Raw genomic sequence first — 22,962 nt, forward strand, 5'->3', positions numbered from 1 at the left:
CCTGGTTTCCCACCTAGACCGAGGAGAGCATGGGAAGGACATAAAAAGCCCACAAAAATCTTTTATTTCCAGGTTTAAAGTTACGTGGCCAGCAGAAACGGAAATTCCTCCCCTTCCCACTGCCTGAGCGGGCAAAAGGGAAACCAGCCCAGGTGAAGAGCAGTTCTGAGAGACACATGAGCAAGCACAAGGGCATCGAGGGCTCGGAGGTCACGGCACGAGGGGTGCAGCACCCATTGATCCCTCTGCCTGCCTCCACCTCACCCCACGCAGGGCTTTCCCCGTGCACCCCCGCAATGCAGGAGCAGGTTCTCCTGAAGATCTCTGTGCCCACGGGCAGAGGGTTTTTTTCTCTCCCACGGCTTAACCCCACGCACGGCACAGCAGCGTCTGCTGCTTTTGTGGGGGACAGGAAAAAAGAGTTCTCTGTAATTTTGTGGTCGCCTGCTGGCCTTGGGCTGCTGCACGCCAGCACCAGCCACACCACAGAGCTGCAACGCTCAAATTTGAGGCAAAATCCTCCAACATTTCGAGTGATCACAGAATCCCAGCATTAATGAGGTTGGAAGAGCCCTCTGGGATCATCGAGTCCAACCATTGCCCTGACACCACCATGGCAACTAGACCAGGGCACTAAGTGCCATGTCCAGGCTTTTCTTAAACCCCTCCAGAGATGGTGACTCCACCACCTCCCTGGGCAGCCCCTTCCAATGGCTAATGACCCTTGCTGAGAAGAAATGCTTCCTGATGTCCAACCTGACCCTCCCCTGGTAAAGCTTGAGGCTGTGTCCTCTTGTCCTATCCTCCTCCCTGCAGTGCCACGTCCTGGGGGACAGCAGCTGCAGGCAGTGCCAGCCCAAGGCACAAGCTCTCAGCTAATTAGCTCAGACCAATTAGCCAGGGCACTGCGCTGGTGGCAGGACCTGCGCTCGATGGGTCCCTGGGATGTCTCCTTGCCTCAGCGGCGGGGTGCAGGCGAGGGGCACCCCCAGCAGCCGGGGCAGCCCTGCCCGCCTGAGGAGGGTGCGTGGGCAGGAGCCCCCCGTCGCACCCCCCGGTCCCAGCCCCGCCGCAGGTGCAGGAGCAGCAGGAGCCAGCGCGAGGGAGGAAGAAAGGAGGAAGCCACACGTGTCTGCCAGAGCGAGACCTTCCCGGGAACTGGCAGCTGCTTTGATTTGATCAGCAGATGCTGACAAGGCAGCGAGACAAGTCCCCAGAGCCATGAATAATTTCAGTGTATTTGTGTTTATTTGATCTCAGTATGGGGCTGGCTCTGGCCCGGACCCTCCCGGAGCGATGGGGAAGGGGCTGCCGGGCTCTCCAGCTGCCCGCTCCGAGGCCACCACCAGCAGGGCTGGCTGTCCCCCTCCGGCTCATGCTCTGGGGAGCAGAGAGCCCTTCGCCGTGCTCTTCACCCTCCTCCACCCGCTCCTCCTGCACAGCCATCCCGTCAGGCTGGGGGGTGAGGAGGGGACCCCCAGCAGCTTTTGGGAAAGAGAAGAGATCCCCCCAGCCTCACAGCTTCTAACGTAACTCATTCCAACATCTTCAACTCTTTTTTTACCTTTTCTCCTCTTTCATACGGACAAAAATGGGAACTTTGCACTTTCTGGTCGCTGGAGCACAGCGGGATCAGAAGCCATGTGCCAGGGCCACCGGGTCCTGCTGGCATCACCAAGGGTTGGATGCTCGTTATAAAGCAATTAATGCATTTTAGAGTAATGAACTGGCCATAAACCACCATGGTCCAACACAGATAAACCCACCAGACAGAATCCCAGAATCACTGAGGTTGGAAGAGCCCTCTGGGATCATCGAGTCCAACCATTGCCCTGACACCACCACGTCAACTAGACCAGGGCACTAAGTGCCATGTCCAGGCTTTTCTGAAACCCCTCCAGAGATGGTGACTCCACCACCTCCCTGGGCAGCCCCTTCCAATGGCTAATGACCCTTGCTGAGAAGAAATGCTTCCTAATGTCCAACCTGAACCTCCCCTGGCCAAGCTTGAGGCTGTGTCCTCTTGTCCTAGCGCTGGTTGCCTGGGAGAAGAGGCCGACTCCCACTGCGCTACAACCTCCCTTCAGGTAGTTGTAGACTGCACTAAGGTCACCTCTGAGCCTCCTCTTCTCCAGGCTAAACACCCCCAGCTCCCTCAGCCGTTCCTTGTAGGTCAGACCCTCCAGACCCTTCACCAGCTTGGTTGCCCAAGTGACGTTACCTCCGAACCAGTGTACCCAAAACTGCACCAGTTATCGGGCCTCCCCTGTGAGAGACGGGCCGAGTCCACTGACCACATTTCACGGAGCCTTCTGCAAAACCACTTTCCCAGCCTGCGTCTCCCTTGCTGAACAAGCACCGACTGAGTCCTGCTCGAAGTTTCAGCTTCAAACTAACCACGAGTCGCTCTGAAAAGCATCCAAAACTGTCTCATTTCTACCTAAGCAAGCATAAATCAGTCCTCGCTCGGGAACTGGAGCCAGGTCTGAGGTCTGCAGCGGAGCCGCGGGGATCCATCAGCACAGTTTCCAGTGACGGTTTTAAGCTCTCCTGGCCGGATCCACAAAGGTATTTGGGAACCTAAAGCTCACCGAAATTGCCGGTGACTGCACACCTCAACCCCGCTGCGAGCCCGATCCCCCGCTCCCACCCTCCGAGGAGGGGGACGGAGCTGGTGCCTCGCTCTGCCTGGCTCCCCCCACCCTCCATCCCAGCCTGCCGCCACCTCAGCTTGCTGGGAGCATCCCCCCACGCTGCCCCAAGCCCTCCAGCGCCGGGCATCCAGCCCACCCAGCACCGGGGGCTGAGCAGGAGGGGGGAGATGAGCTGGCCGTGCCAATCCTGCCCTGGCTGCGCGGCGCTGGACCGGCCCAGCCCTGCTCCCAGCAAGCAGCAGCTTCAACACACACCCCAAACGATGCGTGGGCTGGAGGGTTTGTCCCGAGGGATCCAAAGCACCATATTGGTGCCATTACCTGAGTTTAGACAAAGCTCCGCGGGTGCCTGGGCCGGGTTCAAGCGCTGGCAGCCGAGCGGCATCATCTGCAGCATCAGCTCTCGGCTGGCGTGCGGGGACCCTCCGCAGGGCTGCGGGGGCTCAGGGCTGGAGCAGATGTCCCGCAGGAGCCGGTGCAGGTGTGGGGCAGGGCGGGGGGCTGCCCGCGGCGACCGAAATGTGCTGAGGCAGCAGCATCGCCATCGCAGCCCCCCCGGTCCCCAGGCAGGATCCGGCCCTGCCCGTCTCCCCAGCGCCGCTGTGATGCCTCTGACAGCTCTGGGCTGCTGCCCGCCCGGCTCTGGCAGGAGCATGGCCACACGCTGCCTGATGGCAGAGCAGCAGGTTACCCCCACGCTAACCCATCCGGAGGTGAAGGTTATAGAATCACAGACTGGTTTGGGTTGGAAGGGACCTTAAAGCTCATCTAGTTCCACCCCCCTGCCACGGGCAGGGACACCTTCCACCAGACCAGGTTGCTCCAAGCCCCATCCAGCCTGGCCTTGAACACTGCCAGGGAGGGGCAGCCACAGCTTCTCTGGGCAACCTGGGCCAGGGTCTCACCACCCTCACAGCAAAGAATTGCTTCCTAAGATCTCATCTCAATCTCCCCTCTTTCACCTTAAAGCCGTTCCCCCTCATCCTGTCACTCCATGCCCTTGTCAAAAGCCCCTCTCCTGCTTTCCTGTAGCCCCTTCAGGCGCTGGAAGGTGCTAGAAGGTCTCCCTGGAGCCTTCTCTTCTCCAGGCTGAACAGCCCCAGCTCTCTCAGCCTGTCTCCAGAGCAGAGGTGCTCCAGCCCTCTGAGCATCTCCGTGGCCTCCTCTGGACTCGCTCCAACAGCTCCGTGTCCTTCTTCTGTTGGGGGCCCCAGAGCTGGACACAGCACTGCAGGGGGGTCTCATGAGAGCGGAGCAGAGGGGCAGAATCCCCTCCCTCGCCCTGCTGGCCACGCTGCTGGGGATGCAGCCCAGGACACAGTTGGCTTTCTGGGCTGCGAGTGCACATTGCCGGCTCATGGTGAGCTTCTCGTCACTCATCACCCCCAAGTCCTTCTCCTCAGGGCTGCTCTCAATCCATTCTCCACCCAGCCATTGGAAGGGGCTGCCCAGGGAGGTTGTGGAGTCACCATCTCTGGAGGGGTTTAAGAAAAGACTGGACATGGCACTTAGTGCCCTGGTCTAGTTGACATGGTGGTGTCGGGGCAATGGTTGGACTCGATGATCCCAGAGGGCTCTTCCAACCTCATTGATTCTGGGATTCTGTGGGCCGAGCGCCGTCACGCTGCTCTTGTTGCAATGGAAAACGCAGCCAGTTTTCCACAGAAACAAAAAAGATTCCCCATCTGTGTCAAATTTGTAATACAGCCTCGGGGAAGATGGGAAACAAATTTCACTCTTCTTTTTTTTTTTTTTGCTATCAGAAAAAGCCCCGTTTCCTGGCGAGGAGCAGAGCCGAGCTTCACCCCAGAGCGCGGCGCTGACGTGAGCCACCTCGGCTCCCGCAGCCTGAGCTGCTCCGTGCCATCCCGACCCACAGCAGAGGGACATAGAATCATAGAATGTCAGGGGTTGGAAGGGACCTCTGGAGATCATCAAGTCCAACCCCCCTGCCAGAGCAGGACCAATCCAGGGCAGGTCACACAGGAACGCATCCAGACGGGGCTTGAGAGTCTCCAGAGAAGGAGACTCCACAACCTCTCTGGGGAGCCTGTTCCAGTGCTCTGGAACCTTCACAGTAAAGAAGTTCTTCCTCATGTTGAGGTTGAACTTCCTGTGCTCCAGCTTGCATCCATTGCCCCTTGTCCTATCGCAGGGCACAAGTGACAAGAGGTTGCCCCTTTCCTCTCGACACCCAGCCCTCATCTATTTATACCCATTAATCAGATCCCTTCTCAGTCTTCTCCTCTCCAGACTCAAAAGCCCCAGGTCTCTCAACCTTTCCTCATCAGGCAGGTGTTCCAGTCCCTTCATCATCCTCATAGCCCTCCGTTGGACTCTCTCCAGTAGATCTCTGTCCCTCTTGAACTGGGGAGCCCAGAACTGAACGCAATACTCCAGGTGAGGTCTCACCAGGGTAGAGTAGAGGGGGAGGAGGACCTCCCTCGATCTGCTGGACACACTCTTCTTAATGCACCCCAGGACACCATTGGCCTTATGGCCCCAAGGGCACATCGCTGTCCCATGGATAACTTGTTGTCCACCAGGACTCCAAGGTCCTTCTCCATGGAGCTGCTCTCTAGCAGATTGCCTCCTCACCTGGACTGGCGCATGTTATTCCTCCTTCCCAGGTGCAGGACTCTGCACTTATTCTTGTTGAACCTCATTAGGTTCCTCTTTGCCCAGCTCTCCAGTCTGTCCAAATCACGCATCCCACAGCACCTGCCAGGAACAGGCAAAGGGACCTGGGCGAGGAGCCCCGCTGGCAGCTCACGGCCCCGGAGCCGCTGCCAAATGGTTCTTCTCCCCGACAAACCTGCCCAGCCACCTCCGCGCGTGTGCAGGGCTTCGCTCCCCAATCTGCCGCCCATCACATGCGACCTCATAACTGTTTCCTCTGCAGATAAGGGAGAAGCCTCAGAAACCAGCGATAGGACAAGAGGACACAGCCTCAAGCTTCGCCAGGGGAGGGTCAGGTTGGACATTAGGAAGCATTTCTTCTCAGCAAGGGTCATTAGCCATTGGAAGGGGCTGCCCAGGGAGGTGGTGGAGTCACCATCTCTGGAGGGGTTTAAGAAAAGCCTGGCCATGGCACTTAGTGCCCTGGTCTAGTTGCCATGGTGGTGTCAGGGCAATGGTTGGACTCGATGAGCCCAGAGGGCTCTGCCAACCTCATTGATTCTGGGATTCTGTGAAACACAGCCAAGCCCAGCCAGCGAGGCCTGGGGGTGCTGGGGATGGTGCTGGGGATGGTGCTGGGTGCCCAGCGGGGCGGCAGCCCGGCCCCCCTCCCCTCGCCCTACGGTTCAGCTGGTCCCCAGGCGAAGGAAATCCCCCACCGAGGAGGGAGACGTGGGTGGATTACGCACTTTGCTGCAACGAAAGAAAAGAAAAAATAAAGCTGTTTCTCCAGCTCTAGAGAAAGGGGCCGGGAAGGGTCGGGGGACGCGGGGGTTTCTGCAGCCCCCGGCTCCCCATCGCCCGCGAGGTGCCCGGGCGGAGACAGGGGGGCTCCAGCCGCAGCCTGGCAGGTTTGGGGCTCTCACCCTGGTATCGGTGCTCCCCCCCTCCCTCCCTCCAGCAGGAACAACTGGGAATTCTCTAACAAACCATTTCTTCACTGGAAAAGCATTGGTTCGTGGCAACCGGAGCTGTTTGTGGGAAAGGACAGGATTTTGATTATTTTTAGCCTGGCTTCCTAAGGAAATGTGGCTTAAGCAATCACACGGTCTGTCTGTCTGTCCGCCCAGCTGGCTGCCCGTCTTCCCCCAGCCACGACTGATCCCACCGGCCGATTCCAGCCGGATTTGATGGAGGACAAGGATCAAAAATAGGAAGTTCCATGAAAAGCTGCGGCCAAGCACCAGCTGGGACCCCGACCGCTGCCTTCAGCTCCAGGCAAGGCGACTCCAGCACAGCCCAAAACCCAGCAGCCCCATCCATGCCGCCCCATCCACACCGGCCCCACCAGCAGGTTGCTTTGCTGGGCTCCAGGCTCCCCAGGTCCCGCTCAGTACCAGTGTATTTGGGTGGCCAGCATGGCCGAGGAAGGAGAAACACACCCCTTGCAACTAAACCTCATCAGCAGAGGTTGGACACAGTAAGCGTAGCAGTGCAATTTGGGCTGCTGTCTGCTAATCACCAGCCTAAGAAATCACAGAATCACAGGTTGGAAGAGCCCTCTGGGATCATCGAGGCCAACCATTGCCCTGACACCACCATGGCAACTAGACCAGGGCACTAAGTGCCATGGCCAGGCTTTTCTTAAACCCCTCCAGAGATGGTGACTCCACCACCTCCCTGGGCAGCCCCTTCCAATGGCTAATGACCCTTGCTGAGAAGAAATGCTTCCTAATGGATCAGGAAGGATGGATTCCTAATGGATCCCTAAAGCATGGGGCATTAATGCCGCTTTGTGCTCTGTTCTCCAGGGTAGTGGGAATGAATGGAGCCATCGTGCGGCCCCACCGCACCGGCGGGTACCTGCCGAGGACGTGGACACACACCCACGGCCAGGATGAATTCTGCTTCAGGATGAAATTTAACATTGGGGAAAAAAAAAAAGCCAGTTCTGAAAAGTCACCTTCCAGTAAATTGTTTTTTCCCTGCACGGCAGCAGCTTTGAAGTAAGAGACACAAAAACAAAATACAAACTTCTTTAGGCACTTCAGAATAGTTTTTCCTAGTTATTGTGAAAATTTAGATCAGAAAACGTGTTGGGTAAAATATTCAATTCCCCACAGCCTGGAGAGCCTCATCAAAAACCCATTTGAAGTATTACTCTCAAATCCCTCATGGCAATGGGATATTTTAAGGTCAGTTAAACTTACTATTCACTCAAGATTTTCTTTCAGGTCCCTGCATATTTCAAACAGATTTTTCTCCATCTCTACCCCAACTGTGTTACAAAAAGCCCTTTCCCTTTTTTTTTTTTCTGAAAAGAAAAAAAAAAGTTGTCAAAAGAAAAGATACTAATCAGAAACAGCTTCTGAAGCCTTAAAACCCGCTACAGTTTGTACTTGTGACCAAAACACATTGACGCTATCTGCAGATCCCTAAATCCCTCGGCTTTTAAAACACTGAATGGAGCTGTGCTTGGAAAAGAAGAATTAACTCAAATTTGTTTTTCTTATTTGCAATTCATTTTCCTTGAAACAGGGTATATACACTGATTTTTTTTTTTTCTCCCTTCCATTGTGCAAGGGAAGAAAGCAACTTCAAAAAGCGCAGCCTGCACGATTTTTGGATTATTTAGGATTTCCAACTTAACATAATTCCAATTTCTGCTCCTACCATCCTTCTTCCTTCCAAGGACACTTTTTTTAAAAAAAAAATAAATAAGGATCACCCAAAGAATAGAATTTTTTAATTTCTGAAGCGTCCCCACCTTGGGCAGGAGCACAACCACAGGAAAACCAAGAGGGGTCAGCTCTCAAATCGAAGGTGCCTGCACGGGGGTCAGCAGGATCTGCCCCTGCAGAGACCACACAACCACCCTGCATGCAACTTGCCTGATGCAAAACAATAAATATTTTAGGGAAAAATGTAACAGTATCTATTTTTACAACCACCCACAGAGAAACTTGACAGATAGTTACCAGGTTCTGAAGTAGCCAAAACATCAGCCTTTCCCCTAAAACATAAACGTCCGTTTTCTGCTCCAAACCTCCCCAGCTTCGAAACACCAACACCAACCAAACCCAAGATTTCACTTGGAAGACTGTTGCTTTCTTTGTATTTAAAAAAAAAAAAATCCAAACTCCTGAAGAAAAATTGACTCTTGACCACAAGAAACCAAAGCTTGACTTCTCCTCTGACCTGCAAAGTGGGTCCTTCCAGCTTCCACCAGTGGGTCCTGGTGCTTCCAGGGAGGACAGTGCACCAGTGGGTGACCACCAGAAAACTGCCCTGAGGACTCATCCCTAGGAGCATTTCAGGCACCTTTATCTTCATCCCCAGAGCCCTTCAAAGACATCCTCCCTCCTCCCTTGCCCCACATAACACGTGGCTCAGCCACTGCCAAGAGGAGGGTGGCACCTTGCAGGACCCGGTTTCCAAATTCACAGAATCACAGAATCAATCAGGTTGGAAGAACCCTCTGGGATCATCGAGTCCAACCAATGCCCTGACACCACCATGGCAACTAGACCAGGGCACTAAGTGCCATGTCCAGGCTTTCCTTAAACACATTCCCTCCCAGGAAGGATGACTGCTGCAACACAAATGGTTTGAGCTCAGCTTCCCCGTTGAGTTACACGGTTTGATAGGAGCCAGAGGAGAGCCAGGGCAAACCAGACCTCGCTCTGCCCCAGTTCAGTGGCTGGAACAGCGTGTGCTTGTCCCACAGATCTACTCGTGCTCTGCTCCGGGGAGCTGACAATGATTTCACTAGCGTTTGGCACTGATACTCCTGTTTTCAAACTGGCCCAGCCAGGTCAGTGTGAATTAGACCGAGAGACCAGCCTCCCCCAAGACCACCCCAATTACTACCAGGCTGGTCAGACCCTATAACATACACGGGACTGGGACAGCCCCAAAGGCACTTCCAAAGCCCCACCTCCCTGGGACGGTGGGGTCATCCTCACAACTCATTGGCTGCTCCCTGAAAGACGTTCAGTGCTTACACCCCAGGTAATAATTTCACAAATTTATGAAGGTCACAAACAATATTAAGAGCTCGAACCGAAGCCAAGAGCAATGCAGCCAACACAGGAGGCAAATTGAGCAGAGAGGAAAAGATTGCAAGTGCCTATAATCTTGCTCCAGAGAGCAAAGAGTTTAGAAATTATTAAACAGTTCTTAGTATTTCCAGCCATCTGGCCCGCATTTCCCCATTTATTCCATCAGACATATGTTGCTTTTATCCCCACCACTGCCAGCTCTCCCCTGCTCTCTGAAAACATGTGCATCCTCCACTCTGCTCATTCTCAGCTCAGCACAAAGCAGAGGCTGCGAGTTCGGCACAACGCAGGTTTCTAACAAGTGAACGTGCCCGTTACAGCCGCTTCCACCACCAGATTTCTCCCACTTGTACCTAAAAATCAGCGCTTGCACAAAACAAGGCAGCTCTGGCAGACTGAGATGTCATTTCATGTCGGGAACCCCCACTGATGCAGAGCAGCATCACTTCACCGAAGCCAACGAGACATGCTTTTCTGGGCTCTGGTTCTCCACACCTTCACAGCTGGAGGAGATCTCTCCTTCCAGACCTTGGCTGGCATGAATCTGGAAGGGGGCATCACCGCACACAGATGCCAAAGCAAGGAACCCGATTCCACGCTGCTCTTCAACCCCATGACACGCAGGCTCTGCTGTCCGCTAACATGGGCAATAACACATCCAGGCCATCCCTGCCAAGGTGGAGCACCACAAACCATCTCCTCTGACCAGCCCACTCTTTGCACCTTTCACTTCCAGCTATGATTTCTTCCCCCTAACGAGCAGAACACCTTTCCAGGGTGACCAGAAGCCAGAACTGCACATTACAGATAGAAAGGGCGAAAGAGGAATGCTGCACTCCTCCAGCAACGCCGGCTCCCACCGCCCGAGACAACGGCATCGCCCTGGACCTTCAGAGGGCAAGAGAACAAGGAGATCCAACAGTCTGTCCAAGGACAGCCAATGCTGTCACACCGGTGTTGGTCATGGGAAGAGACCTACGAGCCGTGGAGGCTGTTCCAGAGCTGCAATCATCATGAGCAAGAAGATAGAGCTGTTGGTTGGAATCAGGCTTAGCTTCTACCTAGCATGAAAACTCCAGCCCCAACTCTTTTGCCACCTGGACATGACTGCTTTCCCACACCACCACTCATCCCCCAGCAAAGCACGTCTTCATCTTCACATCAGCTTTGGCTGCGTGTTCCTCTTCCACGAGGCTCCTCCGAAGACCGCCCGTCAAGCAGGAACAGTCTCCGAGTCCACACCAGGGCAAGGAGTGAGTTACGTTTAATTACACACTGTCCAGGGTTTTAAGTAACAGGCCAAGCGTTACCAGATGTGCAGGGCTCTCTTGTCAAAGCCATCCACAGGCCTGAACGCCTCTTTGGATATTTAATATGTCGGTATCTGGGGTGTGAGGGTCAGAGCCGGGGTTTTCGATGCAGATGTTACAAATCTTTTCTACTCTTACCATCACCTTTTAATAACGTCATAAATCATCAAGCACTTCTCAGGTGACCACGTAATTGCCCATTTGTGTATCTGAGCAAGCTTATCTGGACTCTTTGCTGCCATAAAAAACTGCCAGCAAAGGAGACCTGCTGAGAGCAGACTCCAGGGTTGTGTGTGCCCCATCTCTCCTCCAACAAGTCATCTCTTGGCATGTGTGCTTCAGCTGCATTGTAGCAGCACAAGAAAAAGACAAGTAACTGATACAGGAAGATTAAAAAAAGGTTGGATCGGTCTGTTCCTAATGCGAGCCTCGCTGCTCGCAGCCCTTTGATTGCGGCAGAAATAAAAGATGGAAATTCACTGGAGGCAAAGGAATTAATTAAAAGGAGAATAAAGGAGCATCAGTCTGTTGGAGTCCTGGCATCAATTCTGAGGCTAGTTTTGAAGTGGCAAGAGTTTACTTGTTCTTTATTCTTCTACATCCTGCACGGTGACTCGGGGAACTAACGTGCAGCATGTGCAGTGCCTGGCACTAACGGCCACGCAGGGACGAGACGACCCAGCCAGCACAGGACCCACCTGCCTGCTCGTGGGGACACCCAGCCACTGCCCCGGCACCTTTCCACCTTCTGCTTCAAGAGTCTTCCTCCTAACCCTGGAGGAAAGGAGATCTCTGCAGAAGCTCTGTGCCCTGCTAGGAGGGCAGGACTCACAGCAGTTGGGTCTCTTCAGCACCTCACACCACCATCCTACACTGAACTGCTCCTAACGGCTTTCTTCTGATCCACTGAGATCTTCAAAGCATGGTGGAGCCACCGTCCCTCACCAGGCAGCCAGCGCTCGTTTTGGGCTTGTAAACTGTCTCTGGATGGTTTCATAACTCTGCAAGAAATAACTGCCGAGGTTCTGCTGGAGGTGAGAAGAACGCTAACCACCTTCAGCCGAATCACAGCTTAAATTGGGATTGTCTTCAAGTACAGCTATGCACATACACACGAACCACAGCTCTCCAAGCTTTCTTCTGGCTCCTGAGCCATCAGTTTTCTCGTCTTCAGGAGATACTTGCTTCAAGCAAGAACTGAAACCCTCCCTGTCCCATGACTCCAGGAGCTGCTGCTCCCAGAAAAGCACCAAGTCTTTTGAGATTCATAACAAAATCGGAAGAGTTCCCAATCCTGCCTCCACCCACATTGTGCTTTAAAAAATGATGTTCAGGGGCTGTGTGAAGAGCAGGATCTGTCACTGAGAGCAGCCCAGCTGAGCTCGGGAGGGTTTCACAGCCAGATTTCTTTCCCAAGGGCACTGGTTCTTGCTTGAAGAACCACAAACATGGTTCCAACTTCAAGCACGGGGTCTGGGGACCGTTTTCGGGTCAGAGCTGGGTACATTGCACACACACAACCTGCTGTCTCATTCATCAGCCTCTGATGCCATGCAACCAGAAACCCACTAACAACAAGGTGTACGCCGTGATGTGAACGCTGACATGAGGCTCCCACAGCTGGACACAGCTGGAGGCAGGTGGTCACCAAACCTTGGCAGGATTTAAGCCTGAATTTGCCTTTATTTTAAGGAATGTTTGCCTAGAAAAAAAACACAACTTTTAGAAGAGGTCTGGCACCAGCAGAGTGATTAATGCTAAAAAGAAATCACTCGTTCAAGGTTCCTGCTCAGTAATTCAAGTTTTATGAACCTTTCACATGACAGAGACCTTCTTGTGAACTCTGGTACGTCCCCATGAACGCAGCAAACCCTCACACACTTCCCAATACACCTTAAAGCAGAAGAATATTAATTTTTAATATTCATAACAAGATCAGAACCGAACAAGGCTCTCCCTTGTTATCTGCCTTGTAACAGATCAGGATCAAACCAAGGCACCGTGTGTGCGGTGGGTAATTAGCCCTGATCACAGAGCTGGGGACACGAATGACCCCGAGCCGTCTGCCGGTGCTGACACTGGGACAGCACCCTCCAACAAAACCACAACCCACTGTCCTCCCATCTAGCCCACCCAAGACAGCAGGTTTGGCCCCATTCCTGACCGTGCTCCCTTCCCCGGAGCGGGGCACTGGGATGCTCCCACCGCCACGGTCAGACCTTCATCTGCCAGCAGCAGCCTGTGCCCTCCCCGCGGGGCAGGATCAGGCCCTCAGGGATGCCTTCCTCCCTTCTCCTTCCGACAGCCCCTTTGTGCAGGAGAGGCACCAGCAGCAGCCCCGCACCGCCCGGGTGGCAGCGGAGCGGATGCAGGTTGTCACGCTTGGGTCTCTGACACCGCGGGGGGACGTTCAACTCCCTCCCTCCCCCTAAAACAGCCTTTTCATGGAGACAAACGATCCCTTCCCTCAACAAAACCTAAATTCTCAGCCGAAAGTACTTGGCAGCGGCCCCTTGAAATTTTTCTCATGGCTTGTGTGGCTGAGGAACATGACTTTCTGAAATATAAAAGCAGCCGGAGGAAGCGGCTGATGCTCTTGTTGAAGAATAACCCCCTCCCCGCCCCGGCTACGTGCCCCGCTGGGCTGTCACTCGCAGGGACGGAGCCGGCAGGTCCCATCCAGCCCGGTCCAAGCGGCTGGGAAAAGCTCTGCCCGGCCACCAGTAACCCACCAGGCCCTGGAGCACCACTGCCACGACACCGCTGGGGACCCATCCCACCCCACAGCACCCAGTGACAAGGGACTGTGCTGACGAGTGCCGGATCAATGGCACTGAGCGAGCCCCCTCCACGCTCTCGAGAACTGGGGGATTTCTTTGCCTTCCTCTCCTATTGACATTTCCTCCTCCCCAGGTGTCCCCGGGGTTGTCACTTGGAATGACGTGGGAGCCGAGCGGCACGGGCAGGATGGGGGACACGGCACGCGAGAGGCAGGGCAACCTTCGAGGCACCACCAGAATGCACAGAGAAAGGAAATACTAAAAAGCCAATCTGACACCAGACTGCAGAGGTGGCAGAGGCATTTCGGGACCCTGTCCCCCTCGGCCCCCCCAGGAGTGGGGTTTGGTGGCTGCGGGAGGGCCCCCCCAGCCCTCACCAAGCAGCACCAGGCAGGAGGCAGCAGCGTGATGCAGCCCCCAGGGATGGGACCTGTCACTTCTCTTGTCCCTTCCCATCAATCACCGGCGGGTCTATTTTTTTTTAATTTTGCACAATGTGGTGCCCACCGAAAGCGGCTACGAATTCACCGGCTGAACTAGCGCAAAGGGTGCAGCCGGGGGCGGGTGAGGAGGTGGCCAACTCTTCATTCCAGCTGCAGAAACACCTCCCGTGCACCCACGTGTGCCCAGACACGGCCATGCACACGCGCTGTTGAGGGGCTCAGTAATAAATCAATAGCAACATGGTCAGCCCCTGCCTCAGCGAGGACGCTGAGCAAGGTCACATCCTTATTCTCTCCAGACTAATGAGTGGAGATTACTAATAAGATCCCAGTGACAAGCGACTATATTAATGTAATTCTCTCCTGCTTGTAATCAATTTTGTGTGTTAAGATGCGCAGCGATCTCGGTTGCCTGGGATGCTCGTGCCACCCCCAGCGCTGCGGAGCTGCTGGCTGGGCTGGGAGAGAGGGGGTTTTACTGCCCTTGTGTCCCCACTGGGCCATGGGCTTTCCTTGGCAAGAAAACATCCCTCCCAGGAGGAGCCCAGCAGCACATCACAGAATCACACAGAATCAACCAGGTTGGAAGAGCCCTCTGGGCTCATCGAGTCCAACCATTGCCCTGACACCACCATGGCAACTAGACCAGGGCACTAAGTGCCATGTCCAGGCTTTTCTTGAACCCCTCCAGAGATGGTGACTCCACCACCTCCCTGGGCAGCCCCTTCCAATGCCTAATGACCCTTGCTGAGAAGAAATACTTCCTAATGTCCAACCTGACCCTCCCCTGGTGAAGCTTGAGGCTGTGTCCTCTTGTCCTGTCACTGGTTGCCTGGGAGAAGAGGCCGACTCCCACTGCGCTACAACCTCCCTTAAGATATTTGGGCTTCTGTGATCTCCAAGCTGTCTCTGCACTGAGGGAGAAGGAGGCGAAACCAAATGAGATGCTGTGAGTTTTCCACCCAGGACCGTTACCACAAGAGGTGAGCGTGTAAAACCCGAGCAGCCACGAGCACACGGTGCCCTGAGCACTGACACGACAGGACCTCGCACCCCACCGAGGGGAAAGCCCAGCCGAGACTGCCCCAGCCCAGCTCCTCACTTGGTCATTCTCTAAACAAACGCACCAGAAAAATGTGGTGGGAGGCACAGAGGGAGATCCGAGAGCTCCACCGGCTCCTCTGCCATCCCCCTCAGGTAGATGGGCTGGTGGTTTCTGAGAGGAGCCTGGCACAGCTCCTGCTGCGGGGCCAGCCGGGCACGCTGCACCTCCTCAGGCTGGGGGCTTGGGGCATCTCGGTCCCCCCCCCAGCACACAGCTTGGTCCTCGCTGGAGGGCTGAAATGTAGAAGCAGGAATTAAATCGAGATGCTCCGTGGAGGAGGGCAGCAGCGGGGGCACCTCGCAGGACCCAGAGGGAGGAAGAGCAGACCAGACCACCCTGAGGGGCTGCAGGCCGGTGGCCGGGCAATGCCAGCCTGCCCCAGCCCCTTCGGCCACCCCGAGAGCCGGGACGTGGGGCAGGAGCTGCCAGGCTCCGGCCTTGCCCGGGACGTGGGGCAGGAGCTGCCAGGCTCCGGCCTTGCCCGGGACGTGGGGCAGGAGCTGCCAGGCTCCGGCCTTGCCCGGGACGTGGGGCAGGAGCTGCCAGGCTCCGGCCTTGCCCGGGACGTGGGGCAGGAGCTGCCAGGCTCCGGCCTTGCCCGGGACGTGGGGCAGGAGCTGCCAGGCTCCGGCCTTGCCCGGGACGTGGGGCAGGAGCTGCCAGGCTCCGGCCTTGCCCGGGACGTGGGGCAGGAGCTGCCAGGCTCCGGTCTCGCCCGGGAGCCCCCTCGGCTCTCGCTGGGGGTCCCGCAGGACGCGGGAGCATCCCTCCACACCAGCCGGCTCCCTAAGCAGGCGGATTTCCAAAGCCCTTTGAAAAGCCATTTAGAGCTAAGTCCTGGTATTAAACCTGGCCTTTCATTAGTCAGGTTTTCAATCTCTGCCCGAGCCTGTGTCAGAGAAAAGTTTTTTAAAAGGTCAGGAAGAAGATTTTAAGCATATTTACCAATTAACTATTGTAACCCCCTCCTCGACTGGATGCGAGCTGCCTGCTTCCGTCTCAGGGGATGGTAATTACTGTTTTATAAATAAGCTTTGAACTCTCTTAAGTAATAGTCTCTCCTTGCATAAAAGCACCCTCTAAATCCACTGGCCTTTTCCACCTTCTGTCACTGTCTGGATCTAAAAATAATCTAGGGGAAAAAAAAAAACATAATTCTTTTAAGAAGAAACTCAGAAAGTCTCTCTGACTCTGGGATGACTATTTCTCCAGCCCCTCCATAATTCAGCTAACGGAAACCCTGCAGCCTTCACTGCTGGTTGTGAACTTCTCGTGGCATTTGACATCTTTTCGGAAGTTCTCTGAAGTTACACATAGGTGATAAAAAACCCGTCCGTGTTTATATGTTTAAATTTCTAGCCCCTGAGGCTACACAAGAGTAACAAGGGGAGCACAAGAAGAAGAGCATGAATGAATAAGTATTTTCCAAAGGTATTGATTCACTTAATATCGATTTTTTTTAAACTAGCCCCATGATTTCTAGGTGCTCGGCTTTATAGATTGATTTAAGCAGTCTGGGATAGCAACACTGTCAGCCTTGGAATCCTTTAGAAACTCAGGTTACTCCTGCACACCCCGCTGCACAGCCTGTATATAACCCCACCATTTATGTGAAAGAGACAGCGACACAGAAAGCATTCCTCAGCCGGGAAGACCACGACTCGTTCCACTCGGCAAGTCACAGCTTTCATCCGAAAAAATCGCAGCCAACACGAGCACGCAGCTTTAATCACTTCAGCCTGACACCATCTACGTAACAGCACATGGAACAACCCGACTTCATTTCGCCTTGTGGCTGAGCCAGGCTTAAAATTCAGGCTCCCAAACCTGCTTGTATCAGCAACAAAACTCGGGAGCTGCCACGAGCCCTTAAGCCCTGTCCTAAGTGTGGAGCTGGGACTGAAACATTGCATAAACAGCCAGCGATACCAAAGGGACACAGAGCCCCTCTACACACGGACACATTTTTAAACAGCAAACACCAAGTGTTGTGCATTAAGTAAAAGCACCAAATTATCTTCTTCATGGTTAAAAAAATCACGGCTTTTTCTCAGATTTCCTGCATTTTAGGATTTCTTTTCCACACGCAGGGGTGAGGATGGGGAAGCTGATACAGAAAGGCCCCGTTTTGTAATGAAAGTCAGAAAAAGAAAGAAGAGATGGCGCGGTAACAAACCCAAGCAGCACGAAGCAGGACTGAGTTTCTGCAAATGCACGGAGGAAAACAAGGGCCACTCTGAGCCATGGAGCTGAAACGCGAGGCCGGCAGGAGAACAGATTAGCCGGAGTCAATGAATAAAGATAACGTCCCCGAGCAGCTCTCAGTGCATCGCCATCCGACTCCTCGCAAGGCCCTTTTGTCTCTTCCCACCTATGTGTTTCTTAAATGTGCCTGTGAAAAGCTCTCCCTGGAAGGGGATACGAGCTCCGTGCCAAAACGCAGCCTGGTGACTCCAGGGTAGCTGAAACCGTCGGGTTTTATTCAACAGCTTGTGCTATAGAGTGTCTTGATCTGTCTGTACAATCACAACACACACAAAAACCCCTCCAGGCATCTACTTAGCTCTACTTTTCAACTGCCAACAACACTCGCAGCAAAAGTCAAAAGAGCAGCGCCGGAGCTGCGTCCTTTCCCTGCCGCTCAAAGGCTCCGGGGTTGCAAGGTTGGGAGATAACAAAGTCTGGCTCGAGAAATCCTGGATGCCTTTCAAGAACATTATTAGCTGCCATGAATGGGTTTGAAGGACAGGGGGGAAAAAAAAAAACACCAAACCACATCGCATGTAGCAGCTCTCTGCTAAACGTCCCCCTCCCCGGGGCACACACACGTGCTCCCAGGCTGGGACCCCCCCCCCGTGCACAGCAGCACAGGGTAACGTGTGAGGAACCACACAAAAAGTTCCTCCCCCCACGTGCAAACCTGAAGGGGAAATGATAATAAAAAGCTAAATTCAGCCTCCAAGAGATGCACAGCTCTGGGAGGGTCCGCAGCGCCGGAGGATGCTCAGCAGCGATGCCCGCTCGCCCTGTGCCACCAGCCTGGCCGCTCACTAGGAAGTGTTGGCCAACTACAACTAGCCATCCCATAACACTTTTCACCACTTCTGCCCCAAACTGTAAGAAAATAAGGAATTCTTTACAATTCCTATGAAACCCAGCGTGCAGTTTCAAAGAGCACAACCCCAACGGCTGCTGTCCCGCGTATGCTTCCCTCGGGCGCGAAGGGTCCCTGGGAGCCCTGGCCCAGCCCCGATCCTGGGTAACTCCTTCTTTAGCTGTTGGAAAAAAGCAGGAAGAGGAGATGGAAAAGAGGGACTCGGATCATGGATCACAAGAGGAAAACCAAGACAGAGCAAAACTGTCGTATTGAGCTGATGTCGCTGCAAAGTTCTGGCGGATGGAGACAAGGAAACTGTTCTTTGTAAGAGCTACATCAGGCTGAACTCCCCAAAACTCCCCTTTTACGCAAACCAGCACCAGCAGAGCCCCTTCCCCGCACTGCCTTCGTGCCCCAAACGCGCCGTTACCCACCGCATCTCCTGCCCCTTTCCCCGCAGCCCCGGGACGGCCGATGCTGCGCCGAGTTACGGCGCGAGGTAGACGGAGCGGCCCGAACCTCCGAGCACCGTCGGGCTGCATGGGAAACAAGCCCGGCTCCAGCAACCGAAATGGGAACAATCCCGTGCAAAGACCCCCAGCTACAGCCCCGAAACGTGGCCAGCGGAGCGCAGAGCCCGCCGCCCCGCTTGCACAGGCATCGTACGAAACGCAAACCCCCCGAGCACCCCAAACGCCGCCTGTGACCCCGACCCTGCTCCCCTCGCACGGAGAAGCCCCCGGGCTGAAAGCGAGCGCCGCTCTGCAGACACAGAGGGGTTACACCCGTTACACCCCGCAGCCACCTGGCCCACAAGCAGAGTCTTTCTCAATCACAGAATCAACCAGGTTGGAAGAGCCCTCTGGGATCATCGAGTCCACCCATTGCCCTGACACCACCATGGCAACTAGACCAGGGCACTAAGTGCCATGTCCAGGCTTTTCTTGAACCCCTCCAGAGATGGTGACTCCACCACCTCCCTGGGCAGCCCCTTCCAATGGCTAATGACCCTTGCTGAGAAGAAATGCTTCCTAATGGCCAACCTGACCCTCCCCTGGCCAAGCTTGAGGCTGTGTCCTCTTGTCCTATCGCTGGTTGCCTGGGAGAAGAGGCCGACTCCCACTGCGCTACAACCTCTCTTCAGGTAGTTGTAGACTGCACTAAGGTCACCTCGGAGCCTCCTCTTCTCCAGGCTAAACACCCCCAGCTCCCTCAGCCGTTCCTCGGAGGTCAGACCCTCCAGACCCTTCACCAGCTTGGTCGCCCTCCTCTGCACTCGCTCGAACACCTCAACATCTGGATCAGCCCCCACGCCATCACACTGAGCATCTCTTCAAATTTTGCAATGAAGTTCTAAATATCACTGGGAAACAGCTCAGAGTTCTGACGTTTGCCTCCGTTCCCATCAAGCAGACAGACAGCAAGGCTCCCAGGTTCCCAAACCCACTCGCACTCCCCAAACCGCTGCGGGAGCAGAGCAGCACACACGCCAACACCGCGTTTTCTTTTTATTTAGGTTTACTTTAAGCAGTGCCGAGTGCCAAAAAAATTAAAATAATGTTTTGCTTTGGGATAAAGTGTCACGTCATGCTTGGATTATCCATTAGGTAATTTATGTTGCACTCCAGAAAAGGTGCCTAATCGCCTTATAATTAGCTTAACCTATCGCAGCTCAAGGAATTTCATACGAGACGCTTGCTGCTCGTGCAGAACGTTTTCTTTTCACTAGCAAAAAGAGCTACTCCAAAAAAGGGACTTTGGGCTATTTCAAATTTAAATAAAACAAAACACTCCAGTAAGAACAAATGGTTTCTGTCAGGGACTTGCATTATAACGTAAACTACTCAGCACCCACAACCAGATACTCTGCCCCGGGAATGAAATCACTGCGGGACTGAACTACCAAGAAAGAACAAAATAATTCTGGGGCAATATTTTCAAGGGAATTTTTTTTTCTTTTCACATTTACTTAAGACAAGCAACGACCTACAGGTGCCTTGGGGCCAAATATCTTGGCACGAGCAGCAGTTGGTGTAATTTTGGTTTCCTAGCAAGTTCAAATATTTTAAAAATGTTTACACCACTTTGAGACACTTATTGGAAAAACCTAAACTTCTGTCCAACTTCTATTTTACTCCACTCCAAACACACCCCAGCTTTAAACATTTAGCTCTGTCTGGCTTTCCCAGGAAAAAAAAAAACCCTCAGTATAGCAAGGTCTTGTGAGAAGACAAAACAAGAGAGGCAAAGAGAAGAGGAAGCGAAGGAAAATAGTTGTGAGTGTGATTGAAAACACACTTGCTCTATGCAGAGTTAAAGCAAAACATCTACTGATTTTTTTTCCTCACTAGAAAGGATGCAACTTCTTCCCAGCTCAGCGTACGCTTCCCTGCGACGCATCTGCCCGCGCCGAAAACCTTCCCTGCTCTATTTTCTCCAAGTTTACACGACCATATGCAGAATCATCTTAAAACATCGCGCTGGTATCGGGCCAGCCTCCCCGCAAGCGCTTACAGCACTAAAAACTCACTCCCCAGCAATCCAACACTAAGATTTATTTATTCTTCTCTCGCTGTGGTCCACCCTGCAAACGTCTCGCCGGACTAGGGCGAGCGATATGAAAGCGTTCGATCTTCCGCACTTTAATTATGTGCTCGCAGTCATTAAACTCCCATTCTGCCAAGCGAGAGCTATCTTGTAATCCTCACCCAAAAAGATTAGTCATCACCGTTATTGTTTCTAGAGCAGCGTAGATACGAATGGACCTGAGAAACGAGCTAATAAATCACGGCGATATTAATACAGTCATAAAAATAAGTGCGCTACTTACTGCGTTTGAAGGTGTGTTAAGTCAATAACTTTCCAGCCCAGATGTGGTCTTACAGAGCTGAAACTCTGTGGGTAAAATTACCCCTAAAATTACACTTTCCATTAAACACGCTGATTTTCACAGGTGATTATTTTGGCGAGGGTTGCTAAGCTGCAACCTCCCCCAAAACATGAAGAGCCCGTAAGAAACAGGGTATTCCCGCGGGGCTTGGGGAGAACGGGATGGAGAGGCGGGGAGGACAGCGAGAGCTACTCCTGTTATTATTTTCAGATGTTTCCCCGAGAACACCGCAGCGCCTTTATAAATCTACACATTTGGACTCTCTTCAAACTAACGGACCAGATTCTTTCACTGCCTTCAAGGGACTCAGCGCCCCGACTCCACTTGGCCCGGCCGCTCCGGAGTTGGCCAGGAGACGGGAGTTTAATAGACACCACATGCACAGTAGCTGCTCTTCCGAGTGCTTTATCGCCTGAAGAGTTCAACTCCATTGAAACCCTCAAAACTAAACAACTCCCTTGAATCAATACGGCTCTGCCCTTTGACACCAACCTACCGAGGAATCCGAGCGACGCTGGTTTACCCTTCCCCTTCCTTCGCCGCTTCCCTGTTTCAGCGCACAGCCAGGATCAAGCCTGCTCCTGCAAGCCCAGGTCCTCACTCCCTTTATTTTTTTATAAGCCACTCGAATAAAATAATTCCTAAAGGAACCCGGTGGGGAAACGGGGGGGGCGGCTGGGAATAAAGCGTTAAAGGTTAAAACCGCAAAGCCTGGAGAATTAAAAAAGCAAATTGCTGCTACCGGCCGTCCCGCTCCCGGCCACCCGGGCTGCGGGGTGGGACAGGGGGACAGGGTGACACGGGGACAGGGGGACATGGGGACACGGGGACACGGGGACCGGCTCTCCCGCTCCCACCGCTCCCGACTCCAGCAGCGGCCCCGACAAGCCAGCCCGCAGCCCCGGGCAGGGCGGGGGGTGGCAGCTCCCACCCCCCGCGGACCCGCACCTCGGCCCCCTTCGCATCCCCGCCCGGGACCCGCATCCTCCCCCCCGCCGCTCACTCACTCCTCCATCACCTCAGCCCCCCCGAACCCCCTTTATCCCCCGGGAGCCGCCGCGCTCGGACCAGCCTGTTGCAAAGCAAACCCCCCAGCCGGCACGGGAGGCAATTAACCGCGCTTAATTAGCGATTACCGGGGCCAGCCCCCCCCTCGCCGTTACCTGTACCAGCGCAGCCCCTTCTCGTAGCACCTGTCGAAGAAGTGGGGCTCGGCGCCCACCGCCCGCACCCCGGGGTGCGCCCGCAGGAACTCCAGCAGCGCCCGCGTCCCGCCCTTCTTCACGCCCACGATGATGGCCTGCGGGAACTGCCGGCTGCCGCCCCCCGCACCCCCCGGCCCCGCGGGCAGCGCGGCGGGCGGCGGCAGCAGCAGGGCGGGCGGCAGCGGCTCGCAGGGCCCGGGCAGGCAGTAGAAGAAGTAGGTGAAGAAGAAGATCATGGTGAGGAGCAGCGAGGCGCGGCGGCCCCCGACGGGTCCCAGCAGCCGCCCGCTACATCCCATCGGGGGCCGCTCCCGGCCCCGCCGGCCACCGCATCCCGCACCGCCTCCGCGCTCCGCTCCGCGCACACCCGACCCCTCCCCGCGCTCCCCTCCGCCTCCGCGCTCCGCTCCGCGCACACCCGGCCCGACCCCTCCCCTCGCGCACCGCCCCGCACGCCCACCCGCGGGGCGGGGGCGGGCGGGCGACACGCGTGTGGGGGCGGCAACGCACCGGGGAGTGCGGGGGGGCACACTCGTGGGGCACCGCCGGGATCCCCCCGGGGGAGCAGGGCACCCCCCAGCCCCCGCGGGGGTCCCGGCCAGGGACAGCCCCGGTGCCCTCCTGCCACCTCCGAGGTGCAGCCCCGCAGTGCCGGGGGAGAAGATGCGTTTTTCCATCAGATTTCCCTTTTTTTCCCCCGTTTTTTATAATTTCTGGGGCCGCAGCGGGGGTTCTCGGCCGCTGGCACCCCACAAAGGGCCGCGCCGGGGAGGCTGCGGCTCCGCAGCCGTGCGGGAT

The 22,962-nt window shown here is 54.9% G+C and overlaps 1 protein-coding gene across 1 annotated transcript in view; it reads right to left on the reverse strand.

The window, feature by feature from the left end:
• Nucleotides 1-22,463, reverse strand: part of HS3ST6 (heparan sulfate-glucosamine 3-sulfotransferase 6) — a 32,204-nt gene extending 9,741 nt beyond the window's left edge. The window contains exon 1 of the mRNA XM_068424094.1: nt 22,123-22,463. Within this exon, the coding sequence (XP_068280195.1) occupies nt 22,123-22,463 (341 nt within the window). The remainder of the gene's footprint in view (nt 1-22,122) is intronic.
• Between the last annotated feature and the right edge of the window lie 499 nt (nt 22,464-22,962).

This window comes from Nyctibius grandis, chromosome Z, assembly GCF_013368605.1.
Source record: "Nyctibius grandis isolate bNycGra1 chromosome Z, bNycGra1.pri, whole genome shotgun sequence".
NCBI classification, from domain to species: Eukaryota; Metazoa; Chordata; class Aves; order Nyctibiiformes; family Nyctibiidae; genus Nyctibius; species Nyctibius grandis.